At 36.2% G+C, this 21,541-nt stretch overlaps 1 protein-coding gene across 1 annotated transcript; it reads right to left on the bottom strand.

The window, feature by feature from the left end:
- Positions 1-54: 54 nt before the first annotated feature.
- On the bottom strand, positions 55-10,530 carry LOC125225073 (HEAT repeat-containing protein 3). The gene is made up of 8 exons (XM_048128595.1): positions 10,336-10,530; positions 9,690-9,941; positions 9,422-9,527; positions 8,727-9,245; positions 7,959-8,196; positions 6,894-7,155; positions 1,213-1,512; positions 55-223 (listed from the first exon to the last, which is right to left on the bottom strand). The coding sequence occupies exons 1-8, from the start codon at positions 10,465-10,467 to the stop codon at positions 113-115; spliced, it is 1,920 nt and encodes a 639-aa protein (XP_047984552.1). The 5' UTR covers positions 10,468-10,530; the 3' UTR covers positions 55-112.
- Between the last annotated feature and the right edge of the window lie 11,011 nt (positions 10,531-21,541).

Below are 21,541 nucleotides of genomic sequence, written 5' to 3'. Positions count from 1 at the left end.
ATTAAAACATATAATATCATATAGATAACTTTAATAAAAATTATACTACAAGTAGTAATTTTGTAAAATATATTGGACTATGTGTACACATATTCTTATTTATATAAACATTTCATAACTTACTTACTCTTCCTTTCTTATACTTAATAAATCTCGGTAAATTAGACGTGACAGTGCTGACGAGAACTTTATATTCCTTTGGTAGCTTCTTTTGTTGCCTTGCCTGAAATCAGAAATTAGGTACTCTATACAATATACATATTTACTAAAAAAGTTTATTGTGTTTTTCTCATCTATTCTGTCTATAAATTCTGTAACATATTTGTCAACGAGAGGTGCAATCATTATTTATTTTTATTATTACTTTCATAACTTATTCAAATTCAAGTCATACATCAGCTAGTCTCCTATCACTATTCATCAACAGCATTAGGGTTGCAAATAGAAAAAAACCAAATGTTTTTTTTCAGAATTTTGAAAAAAAACATGAAAAAAAACCGAGCACCCTTGTTTTTTTTCTAAATATGGTTTTTTTTTTCCGATGAACAAATAATTCGACAATAACGGTTTTTCGTGAGTTGTAACGTGCTTCAATAATAATAACATACATTTTAATTCGATTAACATTCAGTATACAAACGTTTATTGGGAAATCCCCGATGCGGCGTGCAACGCGGAGAGGTGGTGGTGTTGCCAACAGTAAATAGTGATAACTACCAACTACAGATTTCGTAAATGTTACTTTTATAAGACCAGAAATTAAAATTATTTGATTAAATGTGTTTAATAGTTAACATTAAGTCTAAAAAACCGTATAAAAGTATTAATTGCTTTGCAAATTTTGAGATTTCGTACTTTAGAAAAAAACATGATCCAGAAAAAAAACTGTTTTTTTTCACGGTTTTTTTTCATGTTTTTTTTCAAGCCCGAAAAAAAACCGTTTTTTTGCAACCCTAAACAGCATCCTCTAAATAAGGCTGTTTCGACCGCGTGTTTTTACGAACCAATACAATCACTGCTAGCTGCGTCTTTAAAAACATCTTTGGCCGGAATGCAGCCTTTATCTAAGTAAGTCCCCACAAATAGTCCTATGCGATGTTTATTACTTAATCATACAAAATCCGCTGGGCCAAATCAGGTTGAAATATACACTAATCTTCTATATTGCCTGATTATAAGAATGATATTATTATGTTAGTTATTTCCTCATACCTTATTCTTCAGTACTGGCGATAACGCGTTCAATTTCTCAACAAGATTCAGTTTAGCAGCCAGCGCATCAGTTTCATCTTCCGAATACAGATCGATGATAGTATCCACAGCCTCCGCCAGCACCCACACCTCGTTCTCCTTATGTGCCTGGTCTAATATGAAGTCTGTGATGGTGCATATCACGTTTGCTGAGGCGTCGTTCAAGGTGTTCACTAACAGAAGAGCTAGTAGACCGATCATGCGGATGAGGTTGGATCGTATTTCGGGGACGGTACATTCGCGGATGCCTGTTAGCATCATCTGAAAGTAAAGGTAATAGTGAAGTGAGTACAAATTAAATTAAATGCGATGCTTCTATTGTAACTAATATCCCAAAATTAAAAAAAAAGTAAATTGAAAGAAATATAAAGCAGCAACTTTTAAGGTTTTTTTACCGACTAATAACTTAACAAGTCGATTTTTAACTAGCTTTGAATGAAGATGAGATGTACATTCTGTTTCAATGGAATTTTAACTTTCATGTGAACAAATAAAGTAGCATTTCTTTTGTCTCGAAAATTCTCCAAAACGAAACTCAATTTAAAATACAACTAGGATGAAAATTCTCTGGCAAACTTTTTGTATGGTGGGCGTTAGGAGGTTCGATTGCAGTTTCATATTAGTCATACTTGTTATGGAGAATTTTTGACCAAAAGATGCACTTTTAGATGGAAGCAAGCCGCTTTGCATGGTGATAGTAGACATCATAGTAAACGATTTTTTCCGAGGATATCGAAATTTCATCCCTTAGGAAGCCGAGCGCAGCGAGGTGTTTTATGAAAATGAAAAAAATTCTATCTTTTTATCATATGGTCCGATTTTGACAAATCGTATCTCAAATGAAAGATATTGATTAGTGCAACTTAAAAAAAACTCGTATATCGATATTGTACATTTTGTCATTCATTCTTTGAAGTTGTTTAATGCGATACGTAAATTTACATTTTTCAATTTTTTTGTTACTTTTTCTGAACAATATTTTTTTTAATTTTTTTTTAAGTTGCACTAATCAATATCTTTCATTTGAGATACGATTTGTCAAAATCGGACCATATGATAAAAAGATAGAATTTTTTTCATTTTCATAAAACACCTCGCTGCGCTCGGCTTCCTAAGGGATGAAGTTTCGATATCCTCGGAAAAAATCGTTTACTATGATGTCTACTATCACCATGCAAAGCGGCTTTAGTCTAGAGCCAATTTGGCCACAAGTCGTCTCCTTCACGATTTTCGTCGACATCTCTTCTAAATACCTAAAACAGGTGTGGATATGTTCCTCGTTCTCTCCAGATTACGAATTGACCTGTTTTAGTTTAAGGAGGGGGGGACGGGTCGAGAAAAATGGGGGGAAAGATGGCGACCGACCATCATAGATATTTATTTACATCTCGAGTCCTATGGCACCAATCTGTTCGTGCGAGGTGTCATTTGAAAGCTTATTAAACCTACTTTAATTGTTTTTAAATAACTATGCTCATAAAAGTAACCGTTTAGGAAATATTTGAAAATATGTGTTTTTTTATCGCGCATGAATTGCACAAGTACTAGTAAAAAATGCGTCTAACTCAATAAACAATAACTTTACCGCAATTGATGTTATTATAAAATTTTCGCGTCTATTCATGCTCTTTCTAAAAATATAAGTTTCATTGGTATATGATAATATATAACCATATAATTAATAATTTTGTTTGGCAGGGGTTATCCTCCAGGTCGCATAAACGGGCGCTGACCGTAGTAAAGTATTCAATATTTTTGAGGTCTTATTTTACGGATCCATATGTGATAGGTATCGTTTGAAAGATAATTAAACCTACTATAATTGTTTACACATAACTATAGTATTAAAGGTAGCGGATTACATAATATTTGAAAATATGTGTTTTTTATCGAGCATGAATCGCACAAGTACTGGTAAAAAATGCTTCTAAGTCAATAAACAATAACGTTACCGCAATTGATGTTATTATAAAATTTACGCGACTATTCATGAGCTTTCTAAAAATATAAGTTTTATTGGTAAGTGATAATATAACAATTAAATTACGAATTTTGTTTCGTAGTGGTCACTCCGCCGGTCGCATAAAAATGAGCGCTGACCGTAGTAAAGTATTCAATATTTTTAAGTTCTTATTTTACGGATCCATATGTAAGAGGTATCATTTGAAAGCAAATTAAACCTACTATAATTATTTTTGAATAACTTTAGTTATAAAGGTAGCTGTTTACAAAATATTTGAAAACATGAGTTTTGTTTTCGAGCACGAGTTGCACATATACAGATAAAAAATGCTTCTAACTTAATAAACCATAACTTTACCGCAATTAATGTTATTACAAAATTTACGCGAAATTTTATGCGCTTTCTAAAAATATAAGTTTTATTGGTGTATGATAATATATGACCAAGTAATTACGAATTTGGTTTAGCAGGTGTCACTGCGCCCTGTCACGATATTGGGTGCTGACTGACGTCGCCAAATTTTCTACGTTACTCAGATCCTATTTTACTGATAAATTTGTGAGAGGTATCATTTGAAAGCATATTATGCGTACTATCTTTATTTCTAATATTTCAAGTCGAAACTGTAGAAGTTTACAAAATATTTGATTAGTAATATGTGTATTTTACTGTGCATGAATAGCATTGGCATTGATAAGACACGCTTCTAGCTCAATAAATTATAGTTTTCCGCAATTTAAATAATAACAAAATAAACGGAAAATGTATGACTTACACAAAAAATAAGTTTGGTTTGTATTGCATAAACAATTAATTTGAATTTGTTCAGCTCACCTACTGCGCACCATCATATAAATGGATGTCCACCGTCGTTGCCTTTTTTCATGATTTTTCAGATTTTATTTCACTAATCGTATATTCATAATAAATATAATCTATCACGTATCGAATTTACTTATATACTTAATTGATCAGTAAAATAAAATCTGTAAAATGATGAAGAAATTAAGGCAACGGCGGTGGACATCCGTTTATATGACGATTGACCGTGCGCAGTGGGTATGGTGGACAAATTAACATTAATTGTTTAAGCAAATCTAACAAAACTCATTTTTTGTAAAGGCCATACATTTTGCGGTTCATTTCGTTATTATATCAATTGCGGAAAAATATAATTTATTGAGCTAGAAGCATGTTTCACTCGTATCAGTGCGAATGCTATTCATATACAGTAAAAATACACATATTGTCAAATATTTTGTAAACTTCTACAATCACGACTAAAATTATTAAAAAGTAACGATAGTACGCATAATATGCTTTCAAATGATACCTCTCACAAATTGATCGCTAAAATAGGATCTGAGAAATACATAAAATTAGGCGACGGTTAGCACCTATTTACGTCACGGGGGTGCAGTGACACCTGCTAAACCAAATTCGTAATTACTTGGTTGTATAATATCATACATCAATAAAACTTATATTTTTAGAAAGCATATGAAATGTCCTATAAATCTTATCATAACATTATTTGCGGTAATGTTATTGTTTATTGGTCATGCACCAAGATACAATCTTAAAAATTATGAAAACGGCAACGAAAATGGTCATCCATGTATATGACGGTGCGCAGTGAGTATGATGGATTAATTCTTTATGCAATACTGACAAAATTTATTATTTGAAAAGGTCATACATTTCGCCGTTTATTTTGCGGAAAAAATATAATTCATTGAGCTAGAAGCATGCTTTACTCACATCGGTTCCAATGCATATTTTCAAATATTTTGTTAGCTACTACAGTTACAACTAAAATTATTGAGAACCAATGATAGTACGCATAATATGCTTTCAAAAGATTCCTTTTAAATAAAATAGGATCTGAAAAATATAGAAAATTTGGTGACGGTCAGCATCCATACGTGGCCGGGCGCTGTGGCCCCTACTTAACCATATTTGTAATTACTTGGTTATATAATATCATACACCAATAAAACTTATGTTATTAGAAAGCACACGAAATTCCGCGTAAATCTTATACTAACATCAATTCCGGAAAGTTGTTGTTTATTGATTAAGAAGCATTTTTTACCAGTAGGTACTTGTGCGACTCATGGTCTATAAAACACATATTTTCAAATATTTTCTAAACAGCTACCTTTATGATTATAGTTATTTATAAAAAAATATAGTAGGTTTAATTAGCTTTGAAACGATACCTCTCGCATATGGATCCGTAAAATAGGACCTCAAAAATATTGAATACTTTACTACGGTCAGCGCCCATTTCTGCGACCGGGCAGAGTGACTCCTGCTAAACCAAATTCGTAATTACATGGTTATATATCATTATATACCAATGAAACTTATATTTTTAGAAAGAGCATGAATAGACGCGAAAATTTTATAATAACATCAATTGCGGTAAAGTTATTGTTTATTGAGTTAGACGCATTTTTTCTAGTACTTGTGCAATTCATGCGCGATAAAAAAACACATATTTTCAAATATTTCGTAAACGGTTACTTTTATGAGTATAGTTATTCAAAAACAATTAAAGTAGGTTTAATAAGCTTTCAAACGAGACCTTGCACGAACAGATTGGTGCCATAGGACTCGAGATGTGAATAAATATCTATGATGGTCGGCCGCCATCTTTCTCCCCCCTTTTTCTCAACCCGTCCCCCCCTCCTTAAACTAAAACAGGTCAATTCGTAATCTGGAGATAACGAGGAACACATCCATACCTGTTTTAGGTATTTAGAAGAGATGTCGACGACTTTTTGTAAAAGAGGTCGTTTGGTCCCTGACTACTTGCTTCCATCTAAAAGTGCAGCTTTTTTTAGGGTTCCGTACCTCAAAAGGAAAAAACGGAACCCTTATAGGATCACTTTGTTGTCTGTCTGTCCGTCCGTCCGTCCGTCTGTCAAGACCCTTTCTCTCAGGAACGCGTGGAGGTATGAAGCTGAAATTTATATCAATTACTCAGGTCTACTGTCCCTTGAAGCTGTGAAAAAATCAAACTTCTAAGCCAACGCAATCAAAAGATACAGCCGTTTATGCCGCAAATTTTCGACACTTGCAAGGGAATCAAAACCTACAGGGTGCTTCCCGTGAACTCAGAATCTTGAAATTTGGTACGAAGCAACGTCTTATAGCATAGATAAAGGAAAAATTACGAAAACCATAAATTTTTAGTTACATCACATAGTATTTTTTTTTTTAATAATTTTAACCTTACTACCCATTTCCTCATAAACGCGTAGAGGTATTAAATTGAAATTCATACCAAATACTCAGGTCTATAATACCTTTAAGCTGTAACAAAATCAAACTTCTATGTCAACGCAATCAAAAGAAACAGCAATTTAAGCTGCATATTTTGAAACTCGCAAGTACTCGCAAGGGAATCAAAACCTAAAGGGTACTTCCAGTCGACCTAGAATCTTGAAATTTGGCATGAAGCAACGTTTTATAGCACACATAAAGGAAAAATTCCGAAAACCTTAAATTTTTAGTTACATTACAAAATATATATTTTTTAATAAATATAAACTTATTACTTTTTTCCTTGCAGGTTTGTACGGAACCCTCGGTGCGCGAGTCCGACTCGCACTTGGCCGGTTTTTTCATAACTAGTATGACTATATTTTGCTAAGACAATTTAAATAAGTACCTCCAAATCAGACACAGCTAAATCACTGAACAGAACATTATCAGTGTTCCCATTCTCCCTCAGCTTTATTTTGTCGAGCGACGCTCTCATGACGGCAGTGGCCGACTCCAAGAGAACAGCGTCCGAATTCTGTTTGAACACCATCTTGCCCGCTTCCACCCAGAGCTTGTAGACGCCGTTGACGCCACCTAGGTTATCTATGGGTAGACTTGATAACATGTTGTTCACGCACAGCAGAGATCGTGTTTGTAGATTTTGAAGCCTGGAAAAGCAAAGATTTTTATTGAAGTACTACTGTATTAGCTAATAAACATACAGTTCCAGTACCTACTTTTTTGTTTTACAAATAAGATTATGTCAGATAGGCCAATATCTTTGTGAGTTCCGACATGGATTACTATGACGCGCTGCATACAATCGGCGTTAGAGGTTAACAAAGGGTTAAAAAATATTTTAGCAGATAAACATTAAATAGGTACAGTAACGGACTTTGATTGTTTATCCACTTCTAGCTCATTTTATACTGAACGTCATATCATAGCTTAACTATGCTTAACTATGGGATCATCATCATCCTCCTTGCGTTATCCCGGCATTTGCCACGGCTCATGGGAGCCTGGGGTCCGCTTTGATAACTAACCCCAAGATTTGGCGTAGGCACTAGTTTTTACGAAAGCGACTGCCATCTGACCTTTGAACCCGAAGGGTAAACTAGACCTTATTGGAATTAGTCCGGTTTCCTCAGGATGTTTTCCTTCACCGAAAAGCGACTGGCAAATATGAAATAACATTTCGCACATAAATTCCGAAAAACTCATTGGTGCGAGCCGGGGTTCGAACCCGCGACCTCCGGAACGAAAGTCGCTCGTACTTACCACTAGACTACCAGCTAACTATGGGATATTCAGTATAAAATTAGCTAGAAGTGGATCAACAATTAAAGTCTGTGACCATACCACATAAACATTATCAGTAGTAAGTCTAAAGATATGAGATCGCGTTTATCAAATAAAAGCTATTTTTTACGTTTAGGGGAACAATAAAATTAAACTCATAGTCACTCACTTTTTGCACACTACTCCTGAGCCCTCATATTCCTTCAATATCATCAGCACGTTTTCCGCAGGTAACTGCGTCTTCGCCCACACCTTATCAAATATTTCCATAGACACCAGAGCCTCCAAAATTTCAGTCGGTAACTTGTCTTCAGGCAACATAGTTTCGTCGCCATTACAGTTCAGGTCATCGTCAGGCATTTCTTCATTGTCTGATGAATCTCCACCGTCTACAGAATCATCTGCATCTGAAACAAGAAAAAACAAATGAGTAATCATGAATATGACAAATGAGAAATAGATCTATAATCAACAATTACTTCATAACAGCTTTATATAGTAAACACACTCTTTCTATGAGTATCAAGATCTATAATAGATGGGATTTTAAACTATTGCATTTGAAAACTATTATAACTCACAGTTTCGGGGTCAAAGCTTGGCTTGAACAAAAAGCATTCTATCTATTCCATAGAAGAATACACGTCATCTTTTGACTGAAGTTGGCCCTGACCATAATTTGTATAGACTTAGTTTTAGCTGTAGGTTAAGATATTTTTTGCATGCCTGATGATCGAGAAATATGTTATTTATAATATTGTCTGAACAACTTCTGTACTATGGTTCAAGCAAAATAAAAATTTATTTCATTTCATTTCCAAAATGCTACAAATGTTTTGGAAATATGGTATCTGATAGGTATGTGTTTGATGGAGAAGAACTTACAAAGAATCGGTTAATAGCATATCTCTTATATTGGTCAGTGCCTCAAACTTACCTTCACTAGAACAAATATTGGCCACAATTTCCACAGCACTTTGCTGAGCATCCAACATTTGTGAGACAGATTTTATGTGGTTCTCCAACACTTGAGCTGCTTTTCCTTTGGGTGCTGTAATCTTTCCAGCTCCGTCAGGCAGCGGCACTTCACTAGAAAGCTTGTTACATGTGGCTCTATGATCTACAGACAGAGTATTAGCTAGAATCGCCATTATCTGGTGAATAACACTACCAGGCAGACTGGATATATTTCCCCCGCACGTGTTTATTGTGACTCCGGCAGCCAGAGTCTTCATTAAAAGTATTGGAGGCTCATTGCTCTCCAATGACAGTAACTCCTGTAACTGCTTTTCTGAGTTACACTTTATTTTCTCCATAGCTTGGGGATTGTCTTCTACAACTACTATAAGACACTGCAACACTGCAGTTACAATGTCATTACCAAAAGTTGTCAAATCAAGGTATCTGGGTAATATGTCTAATATTCTTGACTGTCCAAGGTATTTGATAGCTAGATCTGTAAGAAAGACAAATTATTCTTATTATACATCAAGGTAAAATAATAGCACAAAACTTAATGTGAATGTTCTGAAGATAAAAAGGTATTATGAAATAAAATGATTTTATAAGGAACATGGCTTCCATGAAATGCCCCTAGTAATCACTGAGAGAAATACAACAAGATTACAATACCTGAACTTTCACATAGGTTCCAAAGCAGATTAATACACTGAATAATAGTGTCCATGTCCTCATCTTTAGAAGCAGAACTGGCCTCTGGTGTAAAGGATTCTGTGTGCTGAAAGGATTAAGGTATGTTTCATAAATTTAGTCAGATTCAGATTTTATCTGTGTCATTTTCAAAATAAAGAAGGTTTAAATGTGGTATATGCAAATTAAATATTTCTACCAGACAGAGACAGAGATTTGGATAGGTTACAACAAAGACAAAATTGTGTACCTCATGGAAGTAACATATGAGTGTTGTCATGGCATCCTGTTCAAGCAGTCCCTCGCAGGCCTCATGTCCTGCAACAGAGAAGTTCCGCATAGCTCCAGCAGCGGCATTCCTGACTGAACTAGCTTGATCCAGCAACAGAGGAGCAACCACTTTGATTAGACCTTTGCTTAGGACCAGTTCAATGTTTTCTGGACTTTCTATTAACATGGCAAAGGTTTGAATGCCACAATATTTCTCTTCCACATTGGCAGCCTGTAATTTAATAATACGACAAAATTTTGATTCGTAATCCATACATTTTGGAAAGATTTAGATCAAAGATAGTAAGATGAAGTAGAAGGTAGATATAAGATAATAAGAAGTGTTTGAATATATTATTTATTTATTTTATTATCAACTTTCACATTAATACTATTATTGTAAAATCAAGTACTGTAGCAGACGGGCCAATACTGAAAATATTTGTAAAGTTTAACATTTACAAACTCGAAAGTTTTGAACTAATTTGAAATAATGATTATAACCTGGTTTTTTGCAAATGCATTTAAATATATGAATACTTGTGAAAGTATCATAAGAATAGCGATCGAAAGAGCATATGAATGAATGTTGGAGATAAGAAAAATTAAATAATTTGGATTCTAACCTGCAACTGATCGAGGATAGTTTGAACTACATTTTCTTTCGAATCCACCATCACTTCCTCTTCTTCATCGGAATTCTCGACGACAACATTTTGTCTGGCTCTAGTACGCTTAGGTTTCCTTATTTTACCCATTTTATTATTTTAAATCAGAAATCTGAGTAGGACTGGAGGTTAACTGTGTTGACACGCACCCGAAGCCATGCGTACTTTGACAATGACAATTATATGACAATTGACACTAATGACAGTGACATCCTAAAGTTGTATTTTTCTTGACCTTTATTTTACAAAATTTTAATATTTTATGGAATCGAGGTAAAAATATAATTTACTTATTTTACAAACATACGCAACCAGAGAGAAACAGAACTTTGATAAATATATTCTTATTCCGCTTATTCCTGTGTAGCACATTAAAATGGAAACAGCGGAAATCTGACAAGGTAAGAAAAATACAACTTTTGCTGCGTTGTATGCGTTCGCTACTAGATGGCGCAAGTATAGGCATAGGCCAAGCAAGCTAGCGGACGGGAATCTGGACAATGAAATTACCAGAGCCCGGAAAATCCATAGCAAAACAAAAGACTGTCGCAATCAAACTAGGGTGAGAAACATTTTTTTATCGATATCGAGTAAGTTTTGTCTAAAAAAAATCATACCGATATGTTTAGGTACGTACGTTATTTTATAATTATTAACGCCAAACGCAAAACAAGTAGTAAGTTAAGGGTTTGTTTTATATGTGTTATTATTTCATCTAAAATACAACGTAACCTATATTATCATAATATACGTTATTTTATAATTATTCACGCCAAACGCAAAACAATAATTATAAAATAACGTACGTACCTAAACATATCGGTATGATTTTTTTTAGACAATACTTACTCGATATCGATAAAAAAATGTTTCTCACCCTAGTTTGATTGCGACAGTCTTTTGTTTTGCTATGGATTTTCCGGGCTCTGGAAATTACACATAAAGCTAGGAACACACTACGCGGACGTCCGTCGTGAATCGACCGCGGACGGGAATCTGGACAATGGAAATACACATAACCATGCAAACTATCGGTCGACGGACGTGGACGTGGCCTTGAGCGCATGGACGTCCGATCGAAATCTGGCTCGCTGGATGTTTTGTTCCGTGCACACTGATCGGTCGCGGTCGCGGTCGATTTACGTCGGACGTCCGCGTATTTCGATCGGACGTCCATGCGCTCAAGGCCACGTCCACGTCCGTCGACCGATAGTTTGCACGGTTATGTGTATTTCCATTGTCCAGATTCCCGTCCGCGGTCGATTTACGACGGACGTCCGCGTAGTATGTTCCTAGCTTTATACTTCCGTGGGGCAAGCACGGATACTATACTACCTAGTACCTACCACGAGTGGCAATAATTTATTGATATATTTTGATGTTAAGTATTTTTGCTATTTATGTTAGCCACAAACTGAATTCGATCATATTATTTCTCTAGCATTCGTTCACGTTCTTACCTACTGATGCATCAGTGCGAGCGAAATGACTTGGGATTGAATTTACAGTTTTACACAGTCGCTAACGTCATGTTACTCGTACTCGTGGTACGACTACCAAGAACTTCCGTGTAAAATTTTAATTTCGTCTTTACGACGCAGTAAAAAGAGAGTTAGGGGCTGAGGGTGTATCAGTCAGAAATCAAGCGTGTGTCGACTGGATTCTTTTGGAAATCTACTGACTGTAGCAATACCTGTTTCAGATCAAACTAAAATAAATTTGGTTGGTACAACTTGGTATGTAGGTGATTGTTTTATTTGTAACTTTGTAAATGGTTCGTTCTCAAAAAAGTGGCACCGTCAGGGTAAAGTGAATGAAAAAAAATGAAAATGGTTTTTTGTACCTTTTTGGATTTAAATATGTTTTTGAGTGCATCAATGATACGGAATTTGCAGGAGGGAACGAAATAGTCGTAAAAACGTAGAACTTATAGCGAGTTGAAATTTTAGACATACAGGAGAAAGTGAATAGACAGGGTAACAGGGAAAAAGTGGCAGGATAAAGAGAGTTTGAATAAAAAAACAAGTTTACCACTAATAATTCAACGTATATCGACTATTATGATTTCGTTAGGATTCAATTTTTTTTCTTTAAGTAGAAACAAAAGCAAAAAAAGGTATTTTTTTAAACAATATCCATTATTTTTTATTCAAAACAGTTGAAGTACAGTAAGTGATATCTGATTATTATTTTCAGTCACGATGCCTGCAGTTTTTGACTGGTAGAGAATGCCTTAAGGCATTATGTACACCATTTTGTACTTTTTTATGTGCAATAAAGAATAAATAAGTACCTACAATCACAGTCTTGTAAAACAACAAAGTACATATCATGATTCACAATGTGAGTTGTACTTGTGCATGTAATGCCTGCAATGGCTGCCTCAGTGGAAGAGTTGGTTCGTCTCCTTGATGTCTCCTTGGTAACAGATGTCGAGATAATGAGGTCAGTATTTAAAATGAGGGCCACTCTAGGGCCGGACGGTGTGCCTTGGCTCTTTAAACATCTTGGAAGTAGATTACGTGGCCACATTGACGACTGCCTCCGAGAGAGTATAAATTCTCGTTGGAAGGTGGGCAGACTGTGCCTTTCGAAAAAAGGGTAGTCCAGCTGACTGTCCCTTAGGATACCGTCCCATTGCCCTCCTAGATGAAACTGGCACGATGTTGAGCGCATCATCGTAAGTCTCATCTACTGCTGTGCACGCATTTTGAAAGACACGTGCCCAAACATCAGAGATCGGGTTCTGGGAGGAGCGATAGACGCAATTGATGCGCTGCATAAATACAGCGGTCTGGTAGCAGAGAAAAGGCAGGGAGCTATCTCAGTATCTCTTGACATTGCCAATTACTTCGGCTTTCTTCCTTATGTGGTAATAAAATAGGCGCATTGCTTCCACGATGCGCCTTTCTATTTGAAGATCACCATTCACCATAGGGCATTACCTTGCAGATAGAGTACTGCTCAATGAATCAGGAGGAAGATGCCTAGAAAGGCGAATGGAGTGTGGTGTTCCTACCGGCTGCGCCATATAAACGTATAGGGACAGGTCAATGAGACTACGTGCTCAAATCAAGACTGACTTCTTTATTCTTCTTCTTACCCACATGCATATTCATAATAATCATAACCTACCCACAGTTTTCCACAGGGGTCGGTACTGGGCGCCTGCTCTGGAGCATTGGCTTTGACTTGGCTATCAGAGTAGTCCAACTTCTCCGCATGATCACCATTTGTTATGCCGATGACACAATAGTAGCCGTGAGGGGAAGAAAGTACCAGGATAATAAGGAGAGCCACAGTGGCAACTGAGCTCACAGTTAGGCGCATTAATTTGTTTGGGCTTGCGGTGTTACTTGCCACGACCGATGACGTGGTTTTCGAAGGAAAGGTTGGCTTCTGCCCGAAGAAAGTGATTGCTGCCGACCTAGCCAAAATGATAATTGTTGACGCTATACGCCGATCGAAATGCAATCTGGTTCTGTAATGCCTATATGCAAGAGCGATAGGGATGTTGCCTTGCCTATTGGCGGTGAGGCGGTCCCTCTTACGCCCCAAATTAAGTACTTGGGCTTAAATTCAAACCAAAATTGGTACTCCGAGGAACATTTTATCAAATTGGTTCCTAGCCTCGTCGGGACTGCTTCGGCGCTGAGCAGACTATAGCCCAATATCGAAGGACCCAATGCCCCATATCGGCGCTTATATGCGAACGTCATCCGCAGCGTGTATACAAAATTTCAGCTCAGTCGGTTGAATATTTCTGCTTCAAATTGGGTTGCAAGATTTGACCTCAACATACATACAAACATACATACATACATACATTGCAAGTTAGTAAAAACCATGTCAAAATAGCTTTTTTTTACTTGTGTTTCTTTATCCTGTCAACAGTCACTTTACCCTGCAGAGTGATGGCAGGATAAAGTTACACAGGGTGTAGTGAAAATCCGATTAACTAGATATTATCTCCGAAACTGTTGATAATACAACTGTCATAATTTTAATATACATAGTTATACTTCAATACAACATTAAAATGTTATTGGTAAAAAAAACTGCCGTATTAATATTTTAAAATAATCATGCCAGAATAAAGTGGACATACCTGTTACAAACTCCGAACGTCACACTTTGAAAACTTCTAACCACAAGACCGCAGCACCTCACACACAAACCTTTACACTGGCGGCTAGAACCATACTGGCTACGTGTTTTACGTATATTAGGGCCTCAATAAGACTTTCTGTGTGTGAGTGAGGTGCAATACCGCGGACGCACAGGATATGGAGAAAATATCGATGGACAAACTTTGAAGGTGAAAATTAGTGTTCAAAAGTAATCGAAACATCCCGTGCAACGTATATTTAAGAATATAGTAGTCTATTCTCTACAAAAAACGATATTTTATTATCATAAAACTGCAATTTAATAATCTATAGAGCGAAAACTTGAGCAGTGTCGCGTTGTGACAAGGCAGGGTACAGTAGAAAACGGTCTTCTTTATTTTTTTTTTACAAAAGTATTATATTTATAGAAAAAATATGTGTTGGCCTCGATGTGTCACGTTAATGCCTACTTATGAAAATTTTAATTATATGTGAAAATTATATATTTCGCATACTTTCTATTCAAAAACGTGATGGCAGGGTACGATGCCACTATTTTGAGAATTACCCAAATAACGACTTGTCTTACTTTGGTCCAAGGACCATATGATACCGGGACAGACAAAGCCCATACTAAAAAGCGTACCTCTGAAAAGTATGGGCATTTTAGGCTTAAAACTAGATGGCGCTGTTTCGCATCCTGAAAGTGGCCAAAATCATATTCTCCCCAAATGTTTGTGTCATTTTTGTATATGACCGTTTGTTTCTTAAAAATAAAAATAAATTGTAGGCATCATCATCATCAGTGTAGTTATGATAGTACATATTTAATAGGTGGCGCTAAAAAATTGAAGATTGTAAATCATATATTAAAAAAATATCCTTGCTCTGGTAGGTATAAATGTCTATGACAATAGCTCATCAAGTTGTTTTTCTACTTGACACACTTCTTACGTCTCCTTTAAATTCATCATGTGTCTTGTATTTGCATATGCGACATTGCAATGCATCATTTATATTTGTGTTTATGGGATACTGTATTGTTATATAAGTAGTATGTTTTATCTTCCTTAAGTAACCATTTGCATGTAGAGGTACATACTTATAGGTATATTTATATCGCACGGAACCATAAAGCAACTACATATTTCGTAAGCAACGTTAGATATGTAGGTAAGTACATACCAAGTTATAGCACTTTTATACTTCCGTGGGGCAAGCACGGATACTATACTACCTAGTACCTACCACGAGTTGGCAATAATTTATTGATATATTTTGATGTTAAGTATTTTTGCCATTTATGTTAGCCACAAACTGAATTCGATCATATTATTTCTCTAGCATTCGTTCACGTTCTTACCTACTGATGCATCAGTGTGAGCGAAATGACTTGGGATTGAATTTACAGTTTTACACAGTCGCTAACGTCATGTTACTCGTACTCGTGGTACGACTACCAAGAACTTCCGTGTAAAATTTTAATTTCGTCTTTACGACGCAGTAAAAAGAGAGTTAGGGGCTGAGGGTGTATCAGTCAGAAATCAAGCGTGCGTCGACTGGATTCTTTTGAAATCTACTGACTGTAGCAATACCTGTTTCAGATCAAACTAAAATAAATTTGGTTGGTACAACTTGGTATGTAGGTGATTGTTTTATTTGTAACTTTGTAAATAACGACTTGTCTTCACTTTGGTCCAAGGACCATATGATACCGGGACAGACAAAGCCCATACTAAAAAGCGTACCTCTGAAAAGTATGGGCATTTTAGGCTTAAAACTAGATGGCGCTGTTTCGCATCCTGAAGTGGCCAAAATCATATTCTCCCCAAATGTTTGTGTCATTTTTGTATATGACCGTTTGTTTCTTAAAAATAAAAATAAAAATAAATTGTAGGCATCATCATCATCAGTGTAGTTATGATAGTACATATTTAACAGGTGGCGCTAAAAAATTGAAGATTGTAAATCCTATATTAAAAAAATATCCTTGCTCTGGTAGGTATAAATGCCTATGACAATAGCTCATCAAGTTGTTTTTCTACTTGACACACTTCTTACGTCTCCTTTAAATTCATCATGTGTCTTGTATTTGCATATGCGACATTGCAATGCATCATTTATATTTGTGTTTATGGGATACTGTATTGTTATATAAGTAGTATGTTTTATCTTCCTTAAGTAACCATTTGCATGTAGGGGTACATACTTATATGTATATTTATATCGAACGGAACCATAAAGCAACTACATATTTCGTAAGCAACGTTAGATATGTATATAGGTAAGTACATACCAAGTTATAGCACAGGGTAAGTAGGTAAATGAAAGAATAGTTGACTGGTAAGATGTCGATAATCTACTCCGTATTATATTATTATAGTCAGAAATACCACTTTTGTATATTTACCTCATGTATATTTTGTGAACCTACGGTTACCTACAGTTGCCGTCAGATAGATATAAGAACGGAAAATTCTCTCCAAAATATTTAAACACAATTACTTAGGTAATTTAGGTAGGTATCTAATGTTTCTTCCATCCGAGACAAAATTATATTTGCCAAACTCGATTGGTTGTATTACAGTAGGTATATAGATATACAAATACACAACACACATATCACACATCGTTCCCTCTCGTATCCACGAAAAAGATTAAGCGTAGTAGGTATAATTTGCGTAAAACGACTTAGTGAATTGGTACGTGCTGTTGGCGGTCTCTAATCCACTCTGTACTATGCGTAGATTGAGGTTGTATACAAAATGTGTGTTATGAAGCTATCGGGCAATCGGAAGTGATTATCCAGCGGCATGTTTCGGCCGAGCCGCATCCCCCGATGTAATTGCCTGAATTGATTCGGTCCGCAGGGGGCGGCGACAGCCTGACGTGTATCGGCTGCCTCCTCAACCATCCAGATACAACTACATAAAAACTCATCTGTAAAACTGATCTTATACCGTTACAAAGAAGGTCCAAGTTAAAATACCAACAACCATCAAGAGGAGGCCAAGTTGATTACTGCAGCTATACCAACGACGTTGACTCATCTGTTTTTGTTCAGCTAAATTCCGCTTTCACAAATTGCACGAAAATCGCCGTAGTCAAATTACTGCCTACCTACTGAGAATTGGAGTCATTATCGATAATGGCCGTTGAAACTAAATATTTTATCCGTAGTGGTTCGTGCAAATACTGTTTTAGATAGGTACTTACCTACGTTCCTTCGAATTCAACCTTACCTACAAAAGTTACTTTACTCATAATCCGGTTTCAGTTCGTAACTTTACCCCTGATACTTACTCGAACACTATCCCCATTCTCCATCGTAGATATCGAGTTGACACCAGGGTGTTTTTTTTTTAGGGATAATCATGATCTCCATGTGTTTTCTTTAAAGTACTTTAAAGCCTTTCAAGTAATTACCAATAAACTTACCAGAAAGTTGAATTTCAGATGCTCACGTGATTACGTCATTGGCCAGTTTTTCTCGGATTACTATCCTCGCAACCGGAAACTAAGGATTAGACAGAATAGTTTATCTTGAGTCATCCAGTACCAGCTCAGCACACATTGTTAACTGAACATATCTAATTAGGTACGTCCACGATCGCAGAGATAAGCTCCGTATTGTCGGGCTAGGGATGTTGATAATGGGGGCGAGATTGAATTGGATGAGCAAACAGGGAAGCGACGGGTCGGCGCCGGGAAGTGCCTGGGTCTGACTTTATTCCCCCTAAGCAGACGATGTCATACTCAGACGAGCCAGTGTAACTACAACCACAAGCTTGGAAAGAACTGTTGATAAATGAGGTTCATACTTACAGTGGACGTTCAAGGAGTTCTCGGTACGAGATAGAATAGGTAGATAGAGCCTGTTCAATAAGGGCTGTGCACATTAGGCCTTACAATAGGTTTCCAGAATGGGGATTTATTCTCAGGCTGCAATCATTATGTCAATTAATAAAAATTATGTTATAATTTGTTTACTTGGTACAATCACAAAACAGATATATGTAATAGTAGTAGTAATGCAGTTCAGGATGACGCGACAAATCTAACTTTTGATGGCATGCCAATAAGAATCAACGAACGCGTCATCAACATCATGAATGACATGACCAATGAAATGAATGTTACGCAATGTGCAATTTTTGAAACAGAACACTCGATACGATCTTTGATAAGAAAGCTCCCTAGTCCATACTAATATAAGTTACGTACTAGCTGTATAGCTGAATTCATATCAAGCAACTATTGCTAAAGTTCTAAATGTGTTTCAACTCAGTCCTCAAGTTGTTGGAATGCACATTCAGCGACTAGTGTGAACATGCCTTTAATGGAGAATGTTGGAGTTTGCTCGACAAATGTGCAAGCTTCGGGAAAGTTAAGTAAGACGCTGCCACTCCAACTTGTGGGGGCATTACGGAAATCCGAATGGAGACTTGCCAGACAACATAGATTCAATTAGTGTCCATAATATTTACAGTATTGGTACATCAAGCCCTTTCCAAAAATCGAGGTTTGCTAAATTGATTTTAAATTTTAATAACATACTCGTATGTTAAAATTGAAAACTGTTAACAACCCTCACTGTCGTATCAGCTTAAATAATTGCTGCCTATTTATAAGTAACTACGTATTTTACTTGAGATACTAAAACGAATCCGACATACAACTAAAAATAATCAAATTCTATGCTTTACGTCCAACAGGCAATAAAATGAACCCTCTATTAACAGATAACGGTAGTTAAGTCACAATAACACTTTCCAGCGAAGTCTGAATTCAGCTACAGCAAATATAGATACTATGTACTCGTATGTTATTATGCAAGTGATGTCGCGAACCAAACATAGCAGTCCAATAATAACGTTCAATATTGACATCCGCAACAGGTGTCGCTTTTCCAATCTGGGTGAATTTTGTATAAGTAGATACTGTAGTAGTGTAAACACATAAAGACGCAGCAGTTATCAACTTCGTAGGCGCTTCGAGAAAATTGAGAAATCAGTCACATAAGAGAGTAAGAGTACCTAATGGTGGGTCGCTATAATTGCTTCCGCTCATATCGAAGAGTGCAATTGCACCGTATGGACCGTACCTATCAATCTTCAACAAACATACAATTTTTGTAATCAAAAACATGTTTGACTCAAAATACGACGTAGGTAGACTAATATTTAAAAGATTCTAACTTCAGATTGGAAAAATCATGCTGCGACTCACCACGCCACGTTAAGTTTGCTAAAGTTTTCTCTTGGATCGCCCAAAACTTTGGTATATTGGCCATTTATTCGTCGGCGTTAGAGATCTCCTATAATAAGTGTCACCCAAACTGCACATAAAAATAAAAGATGTCGCTAAAATCAAAAGCCACGATAAATAAAAAAATAATTGCTGTAGGTAAATTTATGTATATCGATGAAATTCCTTTTACATAAATATCAGATTAATGCGTAGCTAATAAAAGGCTTGGGCGCGAGAGGCGGCGCCTTTGACCGAGCAGCTCATTTACATATGTTTCAAAATCTGGCCGCGCAGGCCAACGATTCCCACATGTTGCGCGAACGCAGGCGGACTGAGTACTTGGACATACAAATAAAATGATCTCGATATCTGTAAGCAAAGCACTATTCATAATCGAAGAACAAGAATTATTTTGGAAACTGAGCCTAAGTTTAACCAATCCTCGGTAAGCGAATAGAATGACAAGCCACCTCACCGACTTGACGCTAGTGCTGTCTGCATCACCTGTCGACATTCAAATTATTTTTAAATACATGCATTGATTTCGTGATTGCTTTTTGGGAACGGGTTTTTATTTATGTTTTATTTTTTTTCGGTGTTAGATGATTTTAAAAATAAATAGATGGTACTTTTTAGTATTTTTACTTAGTTTAGACGGTAAATGAGTAAATTTAGATTTCAATTTATCAATTATCAAATTTTAATGAGCTATAAAATAGCTAACTAAGACGCTACAGGAGCGAAAATGCTAAAATGGAAAGGAGCCCCCCTTTCAATTTGGGAATTCTAGTTTAATATGCTAGTGTTATTAACTAGATTTATCGAAAAAAAAAATTGTCCATTAAGATATTGCGAAAAATCTTTAAAATCGAGGTTCCGCTCTCGACTGTTTCCTCCTTCAATACTTAATCAATTGGAACGGAATTTGAGAATCTTAATAGGTAACAATGAAATAATCTGTGTCGGACCTTTTTTGCGCCATAATGAAAAAGGCCGTTTTTGGAAATTTTTGATTAGCTCAAAAATTGAATCAAAACGGTCCGACGGTAATAATCTGTGTTGAAAAAATCATTGCTCTATCTTCAAAAACTAGGGAGGAAATAGTCAAAAGCGTTTGTATGGAGAATCGACCCGTCCTGTATCGTCTTAACCATGACCCACATAAATATGGTTCCCTGCAAGAAAGAAGAAAGATTTAAACTTTTTTCTAAAATACATAATTTTCCATTCTGTTACAGGTGATATAAAGTATGTAGTTCCATTAACTAGGTATAATGGAACATAATAACGCAAGTTTAAATATGCTTTACGAATTTTACGATATGAATAGAGCCTAAAACCCGTTCATACAGAAATGTGCACTAAGTAAATAAAATAAGAAAGATGTTAGTCTAATTTGTAATAGGTACTTTGTGGTCCTATAGAGTAAATAGTTTGCAAAAAATAATCGATGTGTTGTCTCCGTCACGCGGTGACGTCACTAAAGTGCAGCGTGCGGCGCGGCGCCCGGTAGCCGGCTCTCCGGCTTTCTTCATAAATCAAAAAGTTGTTTTTGTGTGTTATCTGCGGATAATCGGGTGCTGCTACCGAAATGCCGGCCCGCTCCGCTCGCCCCGCGGCCCCACCACCCGGATGGACATTAACTTTTTGTCGATTTTTTATAGGAATTAAAACTTAACAAACTGATTATCATTAACGTGCCCGCTATCTGCCGCTGCCTGAGTCTCAGTAAATGGAAGCCATTAGGGATTTTTGTAGAATAGATTAAAATGAGATAGCTGCATGTTATAAACGGTCATAGACAA

Source organism: Leguminivora glycinivorella, chromosome 4 (assembly GCF_023078275.1).
Source record: "Leguminivora glycinivorella isolate SPB_JAAS2020 chromosome 4, LegGlyc_1.1, whole genome shotgun sequence".
Lineage (NCBI taxonomy): Eukaryota > Metazoa > Arthropoda > Insecta > Lepidoptera > Tortricidae > Leguminivora > Leguminivora glycinivorella.
The sequence above is the reverse complement of the archived record's forward strand: the minus strand, read 5'-3'. Positions and strand labels throughout refer to the sequence as shown.